The sequence below is a fragment of the Stylophora pistillata genome, chromosome 12 (assembly GCF_964205215.1).
Source record: "Stylophora pistillata chromosome 12, jaStyPist1.2, whole genome shotgun sequence".
Classification (NCBI taxonomy): domain Eukaryota; kingdom Metazoa; phylum Cnidaria; class Anthozoa; order Scleractinia; family Pocilloporidae; genus Stylophora; species Stylophora pistillata.
In genome coordinates this window covers 5,852,013-5,871,504 of record NC_142530.1, presented here as the reverse complement: position 1 = coordinate 5,871,504, position 19,492 = coordinate 5,852,013, and the positions used below count along the sequence as shown (strand labels likewise).

At 38.2% G+C, this 19,492-nt stretch overlaps 1 protein-coding gene across 2 annotated transcripts in view; it reads left to right on the top strand.

The window, feature by feature from the left end:
- LOC148718519 (uncharacterized) overlaps nt 1-19,492 on the top strand; it is a 677,830-nt gene that overhangs the window by 129,466 nt on the left and 528,872 nt on the right. The window contains exons 2-3 of one of the 2 annotated variants that reach the window (XM_088740224.1): nt 1,570-1,622; nt 7,137-7,157. In XM_088740224.1, coding sequence (XP_088596350.1) covers nt 1,592-1,622; nt 7,137-7,157 — 52 coding nt within the window. In that variant the 5' untranslated portion in view covers nt 1,570-1,591. The remainder of the gene's footprint in view (nt 1-1,569; nt 1,623-7,136; nt 7,158-19,492) is intronic. The other variant, XM_088740223.1, reaches the window with a different exon arrangement.

Below are 19,492 nucleotides of genomic sequence, written 5' to 3'. Positions count from 1 at the left end.
TATCGACGACAACCTTCCCAAACAAGGAAAAATGAGTGAAATGCAGACTTTCGTGTTCTCGATTTGACGTCACATTACCCGCTAGAACCAGGTCGTGGGGCAAGATGGCGGCCGATTTTCCGTGTTTTCGCTGGGCACAGAAAATTAAAGATTTGAGCAAATAAGAAATTTTTTGCACAGAAATACTCCAAAAAAATAAGCTTATATCATTAAGCGAACAAAAATTATTGGGTTTAGGTGCACTTTAAGCACCAGTCATGCACACGATAGGAAGAAAATAATTATTCAGCCGCAGAGACGAGAAATGAACATGGAAGTGTTCAGGTTTTGCGAGTATATCACAGGCGAATGAACAACTCAATAATTCAGGGCATTTATCCCGTTTTTTCTTTCATCGCTATACCTTTAGAGAGTTAAAAGGGTTGGGTAGAATTTAATTTTAAGACAGCTTTTCAGTGACGTTTTCATGCCAAGAGATTATAACCTCTTGTATCATGTACATCACATAAGCTAATGTGTAATTAGGGGTTTATTATCCGGGACGTACGCTTTTCATTGCATCATTTCAGTTATCAAATATGCACAATTCCTGGTAGGCAGTTCTTAAAGAAATTTAAGTTGACAACATGTTTCCGTCGAGAGATTGCGTTTCTTAGAGCTGAATGATCGGAACTGGTCTTCGTTATTAAGTTGCAGTACAAATGAAATAATTCATAATTTGAAAACACTAAGAACGTTTGTTTATCGATGGACGCTTCAATGATATCGCCCCGGGGAAACTGTCAATCTCTTTGTTTCAATTGTGTATTCGATGCGTGACAGTCGATATATCTCTTTTTTTTCCCCATTCTTTTGTGGAAGAATTAACAAGCTTAGGAAGTATCGTGATTCATGTCAAATGATCGTATCTTACACTGAGTGCATTTATTAGACATGAGATGGTGTTCTATTTAAAAGTCTCTTTGCATTTTCTCATTGTCACCATTATCAAGTGGATAAGTACAAAATAACATTTAGAATACATATTTAGGTAGCAAAGCACCACATGAATATATTACAGAGCGCACATCTCTATTTTATCACCGGAGTAATATACCAATAGAAGTTATTCTTATATATAGCGTTAGACTGCTAGGGATACAGCTCCAGCCTTAATTGAGCTCCAGATAAATCTACGCTGAAAATGAGACAATATTGTTGACGGGGAAAATAGTGTAAAAATTGGGTTCTAGTTGTCTAGGTCTGGCTCCGATTGTGCGAAGGTTGCATAACACTATCCACTGGATAAAACACCCTCGGTGCATGGATAACTTCCGGCCATACGTTTTGCTATCACTTATCCGCTGGTCAGCGATTCATCCGTTGGATATCGTTATCCGCTTTTTATATGACTGGGCCTAGATGATTAGATTGGTTTAGTTATGTAACATTAGTTGACTCCAGTCAAGCAATATGTTTGCTATAATTTGGTGCTCTTTTCACAAAGAACAGTCAATCGCGTCTCTCAGTATTTATAGCTCTTACAATCATCATTTTATCCTTCAAGTTTTGCCCAATTCCTGATTTTAGGGCTCAAGATATTTAGCAGAATATGGGGACTGAGGCAAGCAAGTCTAATGATGGTAAGTAACAAACGTTTTTATACATGGGAGAGCTTCAGGCGGACATTCTGGTTAAATTTTTAAATTATTTTTGTCAAGTGATGAAAAATGTTATTATATCAACTGGGGTGTTTTACAAAGATTTCCTGCCCTGAGAAAAGCAGCAACAGTGCCCGTGTAAAATAACAGTATTTTTTTCGTGTGTTTGATAACGCCAATCAGCTGCTGACACGTCACTCACCTTTCGCGCCACTCTGACACGTGGACAAATGAAGGCCAGGAATAGAGAAGCATCTAAACGTTCTGATTAATGCCTAGGTCGCTTGTCGAAATTTCGTTATTGCTTAAACACTGACAAAATTCGTAACGCTCACAGAAAGTGACGTTCAAAATTTCCTAAGGGCAGAAGAAAACCTTATCTGGAGTCTTATCGCCCACTCACTCTGCGAAATTCCATAGCTACGCGTGCCCATCTATTATTCTCCAGCAAATTCCTTAGTAAGACACTGACCAGGGTGGTTTAACGGCAAATAAACGCCTGGACTAGAAGTAAATTGAGTGGCAAAGTAAAACGCCTTCGGAAGAGCAAGGGGCAAAGGGCAGCTAGAAAAAAGAAAGTTTTATCTTAATTGAATAGCTACTTTCTAACTTACGTATTAGAGGTCACTAACATCTTGACAATTTCCGATGTCTTTTTCATACGGCTCCAGTCCTGCGCTGGGCGGTCAAAATCTCAAAGGCTTCCGAGCTCATCTCTGACGAGTGTAAAAAACTCGTAAGATACGAATCGTTTCGGTAATTCTTCGTTTGAAAATTGGTGTACGGGAAGTAAAGAACCAATGGACGCAAAATCTCTCGTTATAAACATTTATAACGTGTCGGTCATGTTATCTTGTTTTTTCTTTCTGTGCGGCTCAAACGAGGCGTGTAACGCCGCCGACTAAGCCAGCATCTAGCCATATGATATCCTGATGGATGTCCCGGAGGATTTTTGGCAATTGCTGTTGCTGGAATATTCATTTTATCACTAGAAGTAAAAATTGTTTGGGAGCGTTCGATTGCTTAAATTTCATTGTTTTTCTTGACCGAAATAAAATCCTTACAGTAAGGCATATTTGGGGCTTGCGCTGTCAATAATTGCACCTTTACCGATATGATGTCCAGTACAGCCCATTGTGAAATCTCCGTGCGAAATTTCCTTGTTTTATTGCCTGCAAATAGAGTACTTCTTTATCACCTGCAGGGTATGTTGCGTGACAGCATCAGAAATATTTAACGATTATTCGCCGAAGGCGAGGTGAATATCGTCGAATAATTCCCGAGACGAAGTCGAGGGGATTATTCGACAATATTCACCGAACCTGAGGCGAATAATTGTTTTAGCATAATTTCAGAGCTGAACAACAGAGGAATTTCTAAAATCATAACGTTTTAGTAACATTTAGTAACATTCTATTTTAACATTTTATATAAACCGCGTGGAGCGGTTTATATAGCGTCATATAAGGAACCACTCGACCAATCAGATTCCTGGAAACTCTTTGCTCAGCTCTGAAATTATACTAATAATTAATACAAATCTAAACAAAGCGGGTTATTTACAGATCCAGATCGGTCCGTTTGGGAGAAAACTGTGTCCCTGGTCATGAGAATGATCAGAGGCTTAGCTGATGAGTGAAATAACATAAATTAAATTCTTATTCAGCTGAAATCCCATGTGGAGGGTATATTTTAGGCTTACTTACTAATCACTTTAGTTACTTCTAGCAACTATTCCATCTGTAACTCTATCATTGTAGACTATGCAAAATTTCTTGTGAAACACCAGTTTTGTGTGCAATAGATATAGCCGAAATAAACTGCTCTTAGTGACTTATGAGAACGGAAGATGTGATATGCATGGTCTAAGTGACTCAACCCACTAACCGCCCCCTTACTGTACCTATTGTTTGCATATCGTCCTTATGCGTAACCAATATTCTTTTATGAGTATCTTTCCTATGTGTGACATGCGCTCAAGAATTTGAAATCGACAAGGGACTCTGTTGACTTTTAAAAGGTGTATCTATTTTCTCTGCAAAATTTTTATTATAATTTTGAACTATTCAAACTTTGGTTTCAAAGTCCATTTTACATGAAATTACGCATTCGAGTGTTAGCGAATTAAAATACGTTCAGTGACTTCAATCCCTTAGGCTTTTAAAAAAGTGAGAGGCGAAAGTGACTCACCTTTACCCTCCTCTTTCTTAGCATGGATAGCCTCCTAGTGGTTTATATACGCTTACCAAGTTTGCATAGATAACTTGGCTTTGCAGACTTTGCTGATTGTAAATTCTCTTTCCTTTAAACCTGTTAATAACATTGTAAGTGGAGCCAGAGTCAACAAGAACTCCTACCAGTCGAACACCTCCTAGCTCAATGTCTACGGTGGGAATGTCTCTCCCATTAGACTGTAAGGTGAAGGCGAAATCATCATCTTTGGTGACTTGGCGTATATTTCCTTTCCTGTGTCCATTAGTATCTTCTTCTTTCGTTTTGCAAACTTTTCCAAAATGCCCCACTTTTTAACATTTCATACAAGTGGCTTGCCTTAAACTCCGGATCCTTTGCAAAATGTCCCTCGAGTCCACACCGATAACAATGTCCTCCTCCACGTTTAGGCGAATCAAACTGTCCCCGCTCTAAGGAATTTACATCCTCGGAGACCCAGGGGCTGGGAGTCGATTTCAAGTTAAGGGCAGAAGAGCCCCTGGGTACATTGTCTTACAAGACTAGTTCCAAACGGTCGCAGTCGTTCTGCCATCTGATTGGTGCCAGAAAATCTTTGTGTTTTTCTGCCCAATCAGAGTGAAGTGTCCTCTCGTGTGTTTTAACACGGACATATATAACAAGTTCTGTTGCTCGCTATGTTTGTTTGCGCCGTGCGACGAAGCTTTGCCCGAGGTGAAAATTTTCAGTCTCAGCACACAATACAAGAGAAATCGATCAGATTGTCCGCGAAATCTTACCGGAAATTATACTGAATACTTTCGCAGATATCACAAGAGAACGTGTTTAAAAGTTTGCGAGTTTCGTATAAAACATAATGGCTGCATGCATTGATCTGTCGCTTTAAACGTTAGATGAGATGTAAGCTTAAATCTTCTTAGATTTTTTGTACAATTTGTTGTGACGGAAACTTTTCCAATCCCGTGAAGTTAGTTCGTCGCACGGGCCACGCAGGTATGCCAAGCAACTGGCGCTTACGCTTACGTAGCTTTCTGTAGGCGCCAAATTCTAATCGTTGCTTTGTAGTTAAGTCTTTACAATATGGCCAAAGTTGCAGAGAACGTAAAGTACGTGGACTACCTCCAGCAAGCGCTTAAAGAAAGCTTAGCTGTGGTTCCGGTTAGCTAATTAAAATCTGAACAAAGACTAATCATCGAGAACATCGTGGAAAGGAGATATGTTTTCGGACAGTTCCCGAAGGGGTTTGGAGAAAGTTTAATCTTTCAACTGCTGCGTTGAGTGTTCAAATTCTTGAGCTCGAAAGGCCACGGATTCTCTTCTAGTCCCTTAGTAATTTTCATTTCACCTCTTTTGTCGATTGTTGAAGACCAAGTTAAATACCTTTGATCATTGGGAATCGATGCTGCTTTCATTGAAGAAAACAAAACCAAAGACCAAGAAATATTGCATGGAAAGGGCGGACTTGCTTTATTGTAAATGTCAGCTTAGTACAGGGTTATTTACCCACATATAATAAACAAAAGTTTCCATGTTTAGCTTTTCTTTTTTTTCAAGCGAAGATTAGGTTAGATTTTGGCCGGGCGTGCACAAAAAGTTGCGTAAGCGCCAGTTGCTAGACATACCTGCGTGACCCGTGCGACGAAATAGCTTCACGGGATTGGAAAAGTTTCAGTTAGAGCAAATTATACAAAAAATCTTGAAAGATTTAGGCTTACACCTCATCTAAAGTTTAAAGCGACATATCAATGCTTGCAACCATCATGTTTTAAACGAACCTCGCAAACTTTTAAACTCGTTCTCTTGTGATACCTTTCGAAAGCATTTAGTATAATTTCTGGTAAGATTTCGCGGACAATCTGATCGATTTCTCTTCTATTGTGTGCTGAGACTGAAACTTTTCACCTTGGGCAAAGCTTCGTCGCACGGCCCAAACAAACAAAGCGAGCAACAGAGCTTGTGGAACATGTGCGTGTTAAAACACACGAAAGGACTTCAAAGGACACTTCACTCTGATTGGGCAGAAAAACACAAAGATTTTCTGGCACCAATCAGATCCCAGAACGACTGCGACCGTTTGGAAATAGTCTTGTAAGACAATGTCGCCAGGGGCTCTACTGCCCTTAACTTGAAATCGAATCAAAGCCCCTGGGTCTCCGAGGATGAGGAATTTACAGTCCCGCTCCGTGAATCGCTTTCAATCGACCGTACCTGAATTTCGGCAGCTTCCATGGATCTAGCAAACTCTCTAGCCTTCTCAAGTGTGAGTTTACCATTGACAGCGAGTAGTTTCTTGCGGAGATCATGTGACCGAAATTTATCGATTAACTGATCGCGGATTTGTTCTTCCTTGGATGTTCCGAAGGTGCAATTCTCGCTAAGCTGGAAAAATCTAGTCACAAACTGGTGTGTTGTCTCGGACTCTTCCTGTTTTGCCTGACAGAACTGATGTCGCTCAGTTTCTTCTTCTGGGGTTGGTCCAGGGTCACTTAGCGTAACAAAAATGTCCTGAACATCCTGTCCAGCGCAATGCAAAAGTAAGGCTTGTTTTTGTGCATCTTTTGTGATACCCTTGGCCTCGAGAAAAAAACTCAAAAGAACGTTTCCATCGTCTCCAACGAGGTCCCACGCTTGTCGGATGCCCTGTGCAATCGAAAGGGTGTATGTTTCCAAATTCGATGTTCACGACCATATTTGCTCTGCATATATCTGAAAATTTCCTGTTTATCGTCGTCGCCAGTTGTAGAATTTTAATGTGCGTATTTAAACAACGGATTATACCGGATTACACCGCAGTCCTTGACTCTTCGACTCCATACTCTCTTCACATATCCCGGCATACACTACAGAGAAGAAGGTAATTTGTGGTAATAAATCATGGAAATTTTCATTTAACAAAGCGTTAAAAGTAACAAAATGAAGGCTATACACAGTTTTTATGGGTATTCGCTAAGTTAAGCTTTGAATGAACTTGATTATCATACCAAAAGGACGCACGCACGCACGCACGCACACACACACACACACACCAACAAACAAATAAAACAAAACAAAGCAAAAAAGCAAACAAACAGGAGGAAGGTAACTATCTGGTTAAATGAATTGTAACAGTTTTCATTGGCACAATGTCAGTTTAACGAGTTACACACGAAACCCTTTAAATGAGTATCAGTTCCTTCCCTTTTAAACATGGTCTACATCCGTTAAATGAGCTTACACGACACAATTCAGCTCTCGTGATCATATCTGATAGTTGACTTGATGTTTTTTCATACTCGATCGTAATTCTTCATTTTATTTTGTTTTCAGAGGAAAAAAGGCGACGAGAAGGTAATTATTTGTAGTAATAAATCATAGAAATCTCCATTTAACAAAGCGTTAAAAGTAACAAAATGAAGGCTATACACAGTTTTTATGGGTATTCGCTAAGTTAAGCTTTGAATGAACTTGATTATCATACCAAAAGCACGCACGCACGCACACACACATACACACACACACACACACACACACACACACACACACACCATCAAACAATTAAAACAAAACAAAGCAAAAAAACAAACAAACAGGAGGAAGGTAACTATCTGTGTAAATGAATTGTGAAAGTTTTCATTACCACAATATCAGTTTAACGAGTTAAACACGAAACCCTTTAAGTTAGTATCAGTTCCTTCCCTTTTAAACATGGTCTACATCCGTTCAATGAGCTTACACGAGACAATTCAGCTCTCGTTATCATATCTGACTTGATGTTTTTTCACACTCGATCGTAATTCTTCATTTTATTTTGTTTTGAGAGGAAAAAAGGCCACTAGAAGGTAATTATTTGTCGTAATAAATCATAGAAATCTTCATTTAACAAAGCGTTAAAAGTAACAAAATTAAGGCTATACACAGTTTTTATGGGTATTCGCTAAGTTAAGCTTTGAATGAACTTGATTATCATACCAAAAGCACGCACGCACGCACGCACACACGCACACCCACACACACACACACACACACACACACACACATACACCAACAAACAAATAAAACAAAACAAAGCAAAAAAGCAAACAAACAGGAGGAAGGTAACTATCTGTGTAAATGAATTGTGAAAGTTTTTATTACCACAATATCAGTTTAACGAGTTAAACACGAAACCCTTTAAATGAGTATCAATTCCTTCCCTTTTAAACATGGTCTACATCCGTTAAATGAGCTTACACGACACAATTCAGCTCTCGTGATCATATCTGATAGTTGACTTGATGTTTTTTCATACTCGATCGTAATTCTTCATTTTATTTTGTTTTCAGAAGAAGAAAGGTCACTAGAAGGCAATTATTTGTAGTAGTAAATCATAGAAATCTTCATTTAACAAAGCGTTAAAAGTAACAAAATTAAGGCTGTACACAGTTTTTATGGGTATTCGCTAAGTTAAATGAACTTGATTATCATACCAACAGCACACACTCAAACACATACCCAGACAAGCGCACACACATACACACACATACACGCACACACGCATACACATACCAAAAAACAAAAAAAAACCCAAAAAGAACAAAACAAAAAATAAACAGGAAGAAGGTAACTCTCTGTGTAAATGAATTGTGGAAGTTTTCATAACCACCGCCAATAGCTAATGAGCTTAACACTAGACCCTTTAAATGACTATCACTTCCCCTTTAAACATGGTCCAAATCCGTTAAATGAGCTTACACGAGACAATTCGGCTCTCTTGTTATCATATCTGATTGTTGACTTGATAGTTATTTTAATCCTGGAGTATTTCAACAAAAATTTCAAAGTCCCGCTTACGTGAGTTTTCCACGGATCAGTAGTTTCACATTCAAAGGTTACTTACTTAAAATCATACACTGTGACATAAGTTCCTTAGGCTTTTTAAAGAGGGAGAGGTGAAGCACCTGAAGTTGCTCATCCTAACCCCCTCTGTCTTTGCATGCATAACCTCCCTGAGGTTCATAAATGCTCACCAAGCCAGAATGGATAACTTGGCTATACAGACTCTGCTGACTTCTAATTCCTTTCCTTTAAACCTGGCCGGTCTGCATTTCTTCAAAAACTTTTAGGCGATATTAAGCTCTCTTATTTAGGAGTGTTCTCACAAAGTCTTTTAAGTATCATTCTAAAGCCGAGATCGCACACAGTCCCTATGGATATTTTCCAAATGAATTGGATGTCAACAATTCAAATTCTTTTGTAAAATAATGGTTTTTAATGGAAATGGAAGGGATGATTTTCTTGAATAGGGTAAAGCGTGTAGCTTTTAAGGGGTGTAAAACCGACCTTCTTCACCCTTTGTATTTTAACGTATCTGGAATCTTGAATGATGCTAAAGTGATTCAGTGAACAACGATGTACTTACAGGATATCGTATTGGTTTATGCACATTGTCTCACAGAAAAGGCGAGACAACTACTGGCTGACAGGCTGTAGGTTAATCTCTTTCTTGTTCATCTCGCGATTGTAACGTTCAAATGACTAACAAACTGCTAGAAAATCGAGTTTCCAGATGGGATTTGAACCCACGACCCTCCGTGATCTAGTCGGATGCTCTAACCACTGAGCTACAGGAGACTCTATGGTGAGCAAGGGTCAATTAGTGGGTATTGACTGGAACCGCATCACGCGGCTACACAGCCAAACATCAGCTAGCGCATAGAAGCTCACTAACAGCATCACGCTGTCACATTAAAGCATCACATGCATTAAAGCATCACATGCAGCCAACCAAATCCCATCTGGAAACTCGATTTTTTAAATTGTTTATTTCATTTCTACAAACTGCTAGAAGTGCTGATTATTTGTTCGTCTGCGTTCTGGTGCTATTGATCAGCACATGTAAATATGCGCTATATATAAAGTGGAAGCAAGCTGGTGTTGCTATGTAAGAAAAAAAAAAGGCAAAATGATTCTTGTCGTACCCATTGAAAACGGGTGAGATGAAGGGGTGTGGGATTAAAGACTTTATCGAGCTCCTTTCCACTTTACATTGATAGTCTCCTTATAGTTTATGCATACTCGTGAGGTTGAAATGTATGAGATGACTCCGCAGATTCTGCTAATCATCAACGTCCTTTGTACGCAAGGCTTGCATCCTTCCAATTGGCTAATCAGTGGCATTTCAGGCTGTTCTGTGTAGGAGTGTTCCCGTCAACTCAGCAGGGGACTGGAATTTCTTCTCTTATTTTGTCGCAATTCCTCTATTTCTTTTCTTTTCGGAGAGTGAGAGGTCAAGAAAAGGTAACTATCTTTGGCGATAGATATTCATCATCACACAGTCTTCCACGCGAAAAAAAAAATTATAGATGATATTGTTTAAAAAGATAATGCAATTGCCAGTGATCTATTCGTTAAACCACCGTCTTCATTTCACACCCACATATCTACACCCACACACACCCATGCCCACTCACACACACACAGATGGGAACTAAAGCCCGACAGTGTGGCTAAAACTTTTAATTTCTTTTGCAGGTTAATATAAGTTTTGAATTTATGGTTCAGAGAGTAATCTCAGTGTTTTTCATGGAAAATAAGCGTACTCTTTATCGGGATAAAGTGAACAGCAAAATCGAATACGACCCATAGAGCACGTATCCGATTATAGCACGACTAATTTCAAACACATGTCAATACTAGTAAGTTTGTTTATTTCTCGCTAGCTCACGAAACAAAGGTATTTCCGATTGTCAATTTACTTCAGTGTAAAGTCTACTGAGTAAAATGTAGTACATGCTAAGGATCACTAATAATAATATAGGACCATCTTTGAACTCCTGAGACGATTATCGTTCACTGAGGTGAAAATTCAATGTGGGTCTACAAATTTGAAGAAGCAAGAAACATTGCGTGGCAGTTGACAAAGGTTCGATCGATCCTGTGATCAGTAGGAAACATTCCCTGCGAAAAGTCGTCACGTCAACTCGGGTTAGCATGCGTAGATCCGTTAAAAGCGTTACCTTCCAGCTTTTAGCGCTAAGTATTTCGAGCGTGTTGGCACTATATTTTCACGTTACATTCATTAGTTTTTGCCAAACATGCTCTTGTGTCTTTTTCCAGAGATGGATGGATCTTTTAATGGCCGTGTAATATCTCTTAGCCTTGCTTGACAACGTAACGTAGTTTACAGTATCATCGAGAATAGCGTTTTGTACGGCAACGATAAACGGCAAGTGATTCAATTAGCTTCACAAAAAATAGCGACAAGGCTCGTTTTTAGGCTCGACATATAAATATTTTATATCCAAACATACGAGTTAGGATATCCCAACACCTGTGTTTGGGAATAAATCAGCCATAGAATGCAATACTTCGACAAATGCTTGTTTGTTTGTTTGTTTGTTTGTTTGTTTGTGCGGACGGGGTTCAGGGAAAGGCTGTGCAGGTCTTCCAACCTTTCTTCAAGACTTTGAACGCGGTTAAGATCGTAATCTTGGTACACAATCCCCAGCTAGAGTTAAGGATTCTTTTTTATTTTTTACGTGTAGCATGCCAATTTCGGGAAAATCAACAGCCCACTTTTCTTTGTACTGTATAGTACTTTTGAACTTCGAAAGCTCGAGAAAATAAAATTATTTGGCTGTGTTAGGGAGTCTTTGTGATTTTCAATTTACCACTAGTCTTATGTACACGTTGCACACTATATGCCAGGTATAAAATGAGTAAGTTCTTTTGAGAAACTGAGGTGCTGCATAGGTGGGGGAACGGGGATATTTGACAGGAAAATTTGAAGTTTTATCAACTATGTTAATGATGTAAGTTGGCTAACGTAAAGAGTTTCTAAAAAATAAGGATTTTCTTTTTAGTGGTGGGAATCTGTCTTTACAAACATTACGTTTTGTCTGCTGGCAGCCTTAGCAAAACTAAAAATGATTTTCCTCGGGGCAATAAGCCTTAGCTTGTAAGAGGTGGTATAATGCCACCTTTTTCACCGTTGTCTGCGCATGAGCAGTAATGGAATAGGCTCGGAAGAAAGTACTTTTATGTTAAAACTTATCCTGATTTGACCGTCCATGGTTACGAAAAATTGGAAACTGTTAGTAAGGATCACTACTACGGCGAACATTTTGTTTTTTTTCTCAGTGTTCTGATATTCTCTCTATGCACTACACATTGGATATCTTGTTTGATAGTTAACACTTATTCCACGAGCGAACGTTGGATATGAGATGATAGATAGCCAACGAGGTGCGTAGTACCGAGTTGGCTATAATTATCTTATATCCAACAAGTACGAGAAGAATACTTGTTTATTAAAAACGCTAAATTAAATTATTAAATATTATTAATTTTTTTGGCTCGCTTTTAATTTTAAGCTGACGCGTACGTTTACCATATTTGTAGATTATGGTATCTCGGCTCATACCATAGTGGCTAAGCCAATAAAAAGTCTTGAATTGTATTATGCAATAATCCAGTTTTTAACCGAGAGCTAATATACTTAGTGATACAATAAGTTTATTATCTCTTCATTTTCTCAGAGCACGTCTTACTATAGAATTACAACAGCAACAAGAAAAATATCACAATGACGCAACCAAAAGTATTTAATTCAGTTGCCTGGTTTCTAAGACCATCAAATGCAGTCTTGAATTTCTGTTCCTTTTTTTTTTTTTTGTCAACGAGCGCTATGAATTAGGCCTCGGATCTCCCTTTCTTGTAAAATGTATTAGTAATTATTCATAATGGACATTGCTGTCAACTTTTTTTCGCGTAAATAATACACACTTGGACTGGGAGGATATACTTTTTTTCGGGTAAATTAGTGTTTTTTTTTTTTTTATAACAACACCTAGTGGAGGCTTATGCTTAGAAAAAATTATGCATTCTTCTGATATAATACAATGGCGTTAAAGGGAAAGTACGATCTAGAAAAAGTTTTCTTTACTTATATCAAAAGTTTCTTGCTTGCATTGTCCTAACTGGCTATTCATTTGAGCTAAAAGCGTTTTAGTGCAAATAATTACATTCCAAAAGTCGGCATTTTCAAATTGAAATCCTTTGTTTCTTTGAAATGAACACTGACATCCCTACGTGGCTGCAAATAAGATTAAAAGCCATAGAATTGAAAGCCTATACCTGCCTCCGAACTTGACCACCTTTCATCAACTTTTTTTTATGGAACGGTACCCAGAAGAAATGAAGAATAGAACGACCAAAGAACAATCTCCAGCTCTTATACACCATTTTACGGCAATACTCAACCGAGAAAAAATACGCACTAAAAATGTTCACAGACAATGAGTATATAAAATCTAGAAGGGTACAGCTGCGAATCGTGAGCCACCTGTTCACGTGCTCGTGCTGATAGGAATTAATTCCACTTTTTTTGCACTCATCTGGCTAAAGCTGCTTGACTTACATGACGGTTCCCGTTTAGGAGTAAATCCGTCCTCAATACCATATAAAAATGCACTAATTTTATTAAATGCAGCACGTGACTTGACGGTTTCGTAATAACTAAGTGATCCATCAAAGGCCTGATCTCATAAGACTGTTGCAAGTCATTTCGGATTGTTGGTTTTCTATTTTCACATGGCTTCTGCAAATAGAAAAGGCTGGGGTGCAATTCAAATTGGGAGGAAACTCGTGGTTCCTACTACGAAGCCTGTGCACACTTGTCTCTTCTCTTGAGTCAAATTCTTTAAGCAAAATGTTTACAACAGAACAATGAATGCTTATGGTGCGGCAGCCTCATATGGGCAGACTGGTCCCTTCAAGAGGTTTCTGATAGTGTCTCAGACTTTCTTTGCGGTAGTATTCTTTAATGTGCCTTTCAGCGTAGCCAATGGTATGGTATTTATCTAAAAGTGCAATTCACTCGTAAATCTTTAGTTCAAATAATCTCGAATCACACATCGAATCTAAAGGTTCTTAAAAGAACTGCATCGCAGCTGGGTTTACTGAGTTGTAATCCCAGTGGGAAGGAAGTCTCGTCACACCACACAGGCAAAAATGGAGGGGTGTAAATAATAGGTGAAGTGAATTGTAAGGGAGCCCCCTCTCCCCATCAACCCTTCACACTTTCCTATCTGTGACATGCGCATAGTAATTGAAATAGTTTAACTTTTAAAAGAAGTTGCACCCGATACACTCTATACAATTGCTAGGGAAGTTTTTTTAAACTTAAAAGTATTCACAGATTACTATGCATGTTTGATTAAAGTAAATACACTTAGTGAAACTGATTCAAGTTCATGTTTTTTCATCTTATTTTTATTGCACATTCTATTAAATTAACTAATTAAACCATCTTTCTATATATGATCAACAACATCAACGATAGTGATACGGTCAAATGAAAAGGGTCTTAATGGGAGTGGGGTTTACGTTGACGGTTGGCGGTTAAGAATAAGCCCTTTGGACGGTTGACTGTTAAATCTTGGGTGATTTGATAGTTGACGGTTAATTTTTGGGAATGTCGTTTATAAAACGAGCTTAGCACGCGAAATTTGGCTATAATTTTTCATAATGACGCGTTTGCAAAGAACTGTTGATTTATATGACCTTTTATTGACAAATGACGAACGTTTTACCACACCGGAAGTGTTTCCACACCGGAAGTCAGTTCTGTCGCTAATCAATTTTAATCACGACTAGAAGTTAAAGGACTTACATAAATGTATTTAAGTGAAATGTCAAAATTTTTATTTATGAGCAACAGAACTTGACCCTTATCAAGGCAATCGTTTAGTTTTTAGGATATCTGAGACACATGACGGCTACAATTGGCTTGATTGATTGGCTTGCTCATTTGACGGTTAACTGTAAAAAATATTGCGTTTTTGAGGGTTGAGGGTTAATATTTTGGCCATTTGATGGTAGACGGCTAAGTCCATTGAGATCCTCAACAACATCAAGAATAGTAACACGGTCGAATTAAAAGGATCTCAATGGGAGGGGGGTTCGCGTTGACGGTTGACGGTTAACAATAAGCCCTTTGGACGGTTGACTGTTAAATTTTGGGTTATTTGATGGTTGACGGTTAATGTTTGGGAATGTCGTTTAGAAAACGAGCTTAACATTCGAAATTTGGCTATAATTTTCCATAATGACTCGTTTGTAAAGAACTGTTAATTTATTATGGAACGCCAGGACTGTCTTATGTCCATTTTCTTTATTATAAGCTATGCTTTTGTCGTTATATGCAGTACAATGATCGTTACATGCAGTACGATTGTCGTTATATGCAGTACGATTGTCGTTATATGCAGTGCGCTAGTTGTTCTATGCAGTACGTTTGTCCTTATGTGCAGTACGCTTGTCGTTATATGCAGTACGGTTGTCGTTATATGCAATGCGATTGTTGTTATATGCAGTACGTTTGTCGTTATATGTAGTACGTTTGTCGTTATATGCAGTAAGTTTGTCGTTATATGCAGTACGTTTGTCGTTATATGCAGTACGTTTGTCGTTATATGCAGTACGTATGTTGTTATATCGAACTGTTGTTATGATCTATCCCCAATTCAAATCACTCGTATCGGATCCAAGCTCCTCGCAGCCTGACGCCGCCATTTTGTTTGTTTTCGCGGGAAAGTTGAATGTTAATTAAAAAAGCTAAACGGAGGGCAAAATGGTATGAGGGGTCATCTCCGCAAAGATCCTGTTTCAAATTCTGTTATGAAGAACCTGTATTCCTGCTCAAAGAAAATTTATTCTTGCCTGGTGACCAGTCTGTTTACTGACCGAAATTTAACTATTTTAACAATAGAGTGTTTCTGTCAAGGAACTATTGGCTAATAGTTGCCCCGCATATTTGCCCAAGAAGCGAAGCTTCGAGGGCAGATATGATAGTTTTAAGAACATCAAATCTCCAAGGGGCAACTATCACACCGATAGTTCCGAGACATAAACACTCTATTGTTTTATTGTTCACCACTAAATTTCCTTCCGCGCCTACAGAATTGTCAGAAATTTCCAGGTATATTTTTGAAGGTAACAGTTTTCACACGTGCCTGTGAAAAGTCAAAATTTTGGAGAAACCAAGAAGGCAAACACAATGCGCAGTAAATGTTTAAAAATCATCTTTTCCGAAAAACAAGCTCCAGTGAAAGAAGACTAATTAAAGAACTTATTTCCGACGAAAAATGCGATAGGTACATATTACGTTTTAACTCAAAAATCGAGATGAAAGATAAAAATTGCTAAGTATTTTCGCATGCGTGCAAATGTGCATGTGGATCACATTTCAAAATGGAATATGCGAATTTGTCCGTGAGTGAAGAGATCTCAAGTTCCATGGAATCTAGCAATAGGAAGCAAGACAAAAATGGCCAAGAAATATTTCGGGACGACAGATGTATTCAAAAAAGTTTTCGATTTGCTGTTATAAGCGAAAAACGAACGAATTTCTTACGTGTACAAAACTCACGCGGTAAAATTCATCATGCTTAGATCATTGTTTACTTGCCTTCAAAGGCCAGAAATTGCGCAGCGTTATGTTGAAAATTCTGGAAAAACTTCAATTTGACGCAAAATCTTCTTTTAAACAATACTTTTTCAACTCATTGTTACTCGAACATAATATTTACCGGGCCATCGAATCGTCAAATTGTCGCTAGGCCCTGCTTGTAGTCCGAAAGTTCGATTTTCACCTTACGTCCATAATTCGCGTCGCCTTAGAGAATCGTAGTGTCGTTGACTCGAGAGCTGATTCTGTCACCTTTAAGACCTTGATATCCATTCTTTTCCAAGCAGAGTATTCTATAGCATTGTTACTTTACATTCTGAGTTCCACAAGGTCTAACTCGATCGCAAATGAACGAAAAGTCAGACCTGAAAATTTTGAGGGTCGGCGACGAGGACGCCATATTTTCAAATTTGATCATATAGTATTTTCGTGATAGCATGCATGACAGAGGGCACGTACGCACGTACGTGATCCATCAACCCTTCACTCTTTTTTATCTGTGACATGCGCATACTAATTTGAAATAGTTTAACTTTCAAAAGTTGCATCCGATACACTCTATACAATCTCTATGGAATTTTTTTGAACTTAAAAGTATTTCTTTACGAATATTTTATGTGAGTAATGCCTTCTTATTGTTAATTTTTGCAATTAAAGTACTAATCGTGCACTTAGTGGGAAAGGAATAACTCATGATTCAGCGGCAAGGAAGACAATGATTTTTTTTCGAAGTATTCAGACCTCGTAGGGATTAGAAAAGCAAACGTAGACGCGACAAGTAATAAGCTGAGTGCACAAATCCTAGTGCAGTCGAGATCCCGGACGTGCGTTTATATTTTGCTGACCGAAAGCGCATCTTAGATGACACTGATTTCGATTAAATGCTGCAAACAACTGAGCTGTTCCATTTAACTGATCTATCAAAAGCCTGACTTTAAACCTGCAGTTACAAATCTCTTGAGCGCTTTGGCGCTTAATTTTTTTCATTGTGAAACACAGAAAAGTTTATTTTCGCCATTGCTAACGGTTGTGCCACTATGGCATAATGTGCCAACCACCCATGCAGACGGATCCAGCCAAGAGGTTTAATTTCAGAGTATATTTCGGATTTAATCTTTGATTCTTGATCGCTTTCAGACCGCGTTCTTTAGTGCACAGCAGAAAGTAATCTTCGAGTAGTGGAAACTATTTCGAGCGTATTAATTAGCGCTTTGTTTTTACGTTGTATTCATTCGTTTTGCCACAATTGTTGTTGTGTCTCCCTTCAGAGATAAATTAATGTTTTAATGGCCATACAAGAGCTCTTGACCTTTCATCGAATCGTGTATTTAATGTGTTGAGTTGAAAGCAACTCCTAATTACTTGAGAGAGACAACAAGAGCAAAAATCTGTTATCTTCTTTTTCTCCCTTTATTCGCTCTGGTAAGTTTAATGTTGATCATTCAAAAAATAGGAGAGGAATGGCAGTTAACTTCTCAGAGATACACAAAGGTAGGCTGTGATTACAGAACAGTGTTTCTTTCATTAGTTTCAAAGTTTTCTGTTGCTGGCTTAGAGTCTTACCTTCAACTGAGAAAATACATATGATCCGCATTTGTGGCGAGTAGCTATATATCAGTAATTTTTGAAAGCTATATATCAGTAATGTTTTGAAAGCCTTATCTTATCTAACGCTTGGAAAATATCTGGAACGTCTTGGCGATTTATTTCCCCAATGGGAAAAATGTTAAAGTTGCACAGCAGAACTATTATATGCTAAGACCTTGTACCCAAGGGTTAGTCAACCTCCCATGTGCACTTAAAGGTAGCTACGCTTATTTGAATGCCCTGGTATTTTTAATCAGAGATTCTAACTACTCGAAAACAATGAAAGCGCTGGTTTCACTTTCCCCAATCTCTCATTTCCCTGACGGCTGATAGTGTTTAAAAAGACTTTGAAAACCATGCAAGGCTTTTACCCAGTAGAGAATAAACCTGCTGTAAAACATTTCTATTTAACGTTCCGTAGTTAAATAGCTATTGACTCCAAAGATATCTGTTTGATTACCATGAAAAAGCGTTATAATTATTCACTTCTTCACTCGCGCGGCAACAAAGTCAAACAAAGTCCGTTGACCGATGGAGGGCCGATCGTAAAACCTTTTAAAAGTCTTTGATGGATCGACGGCCAATCGTGTTTGAAAAAAAAACTCGCAATTAATCCTTGGCCTACACCCAGAAGACGAGTGCAACAAGTGAATAATAAAAAACGCTTCTTCAGGCTTAGTTAAGCAAATATATTGGGAGTCAAGGCTATTTAACAACGCAAATGTTAAAATAAAAACATAGGGCTTCTTTGAAATGTTCAGCGATAATCCACTTCAAGAGATGTCATGATTAATTTATGGCAAACCTTGATTTCTCTGAGAGATACAACAAAAGGGAAAACTGAGCTATTTCCATAATCCTTCTTCTTTGCAAACATAAGTAATCATTCAAGTTTTATCATGCAGGAGTATATTCTCAGCAAAATCAGTAGGGGATTGAGATGATTTATATCTTACTCACAGTTTTCTCCAAACTTCTTTGAAATTTATGATCTTTTACGCAGTCCTCTCTCTTGGTATAGCTTTCCAAACAGTCGGTCATCACTCCCGACAACAGCAACTACTCCAGCTACGCGACCAGTTTCTTATATTTATTTAAAAAGCTTTTCCAGAACATACTAGAAGCTTACAACATAACTATGTTAGTTTGATCCTATTACATCATACAGTACTGCGCAAAAGTAATGCAAAGAATAAGTTACAACTCTTAAGTTACAACTATTATTCTAAGAAATTTCATTGTTGTTTGTGACCAAAATTTAACCCTTGCGTCAATGCATGTTTGGGGCTTGCGTTTTTGATAACCGCACCTTAACTGATATGATGTCAAGATGCAGCCCATTGTGAAAGGGATTCCAAGACAATTTCCTTTATTTATTGCTTGCCAATGGAGTACTCCTTTATCACCTGCAGGGTATGTTGCGCGACAGCCTCAGAAATATTAATTAATACAACTCCTAACAAAACGTTTATTTACGGGTCTAGATCGGTCTGTATGAAAAAAAAAAAAAAACTGTGTCCGTTGTCACGAGAATGGCATTAGGCTTAGCTGAATGAAGTAAGATACAATTCGAATTCAGCTGAAATACAGGTGGAGCGTATATTTACGGCTTACCTACTAATAATTTTAGTTACTTGTAACAACTATT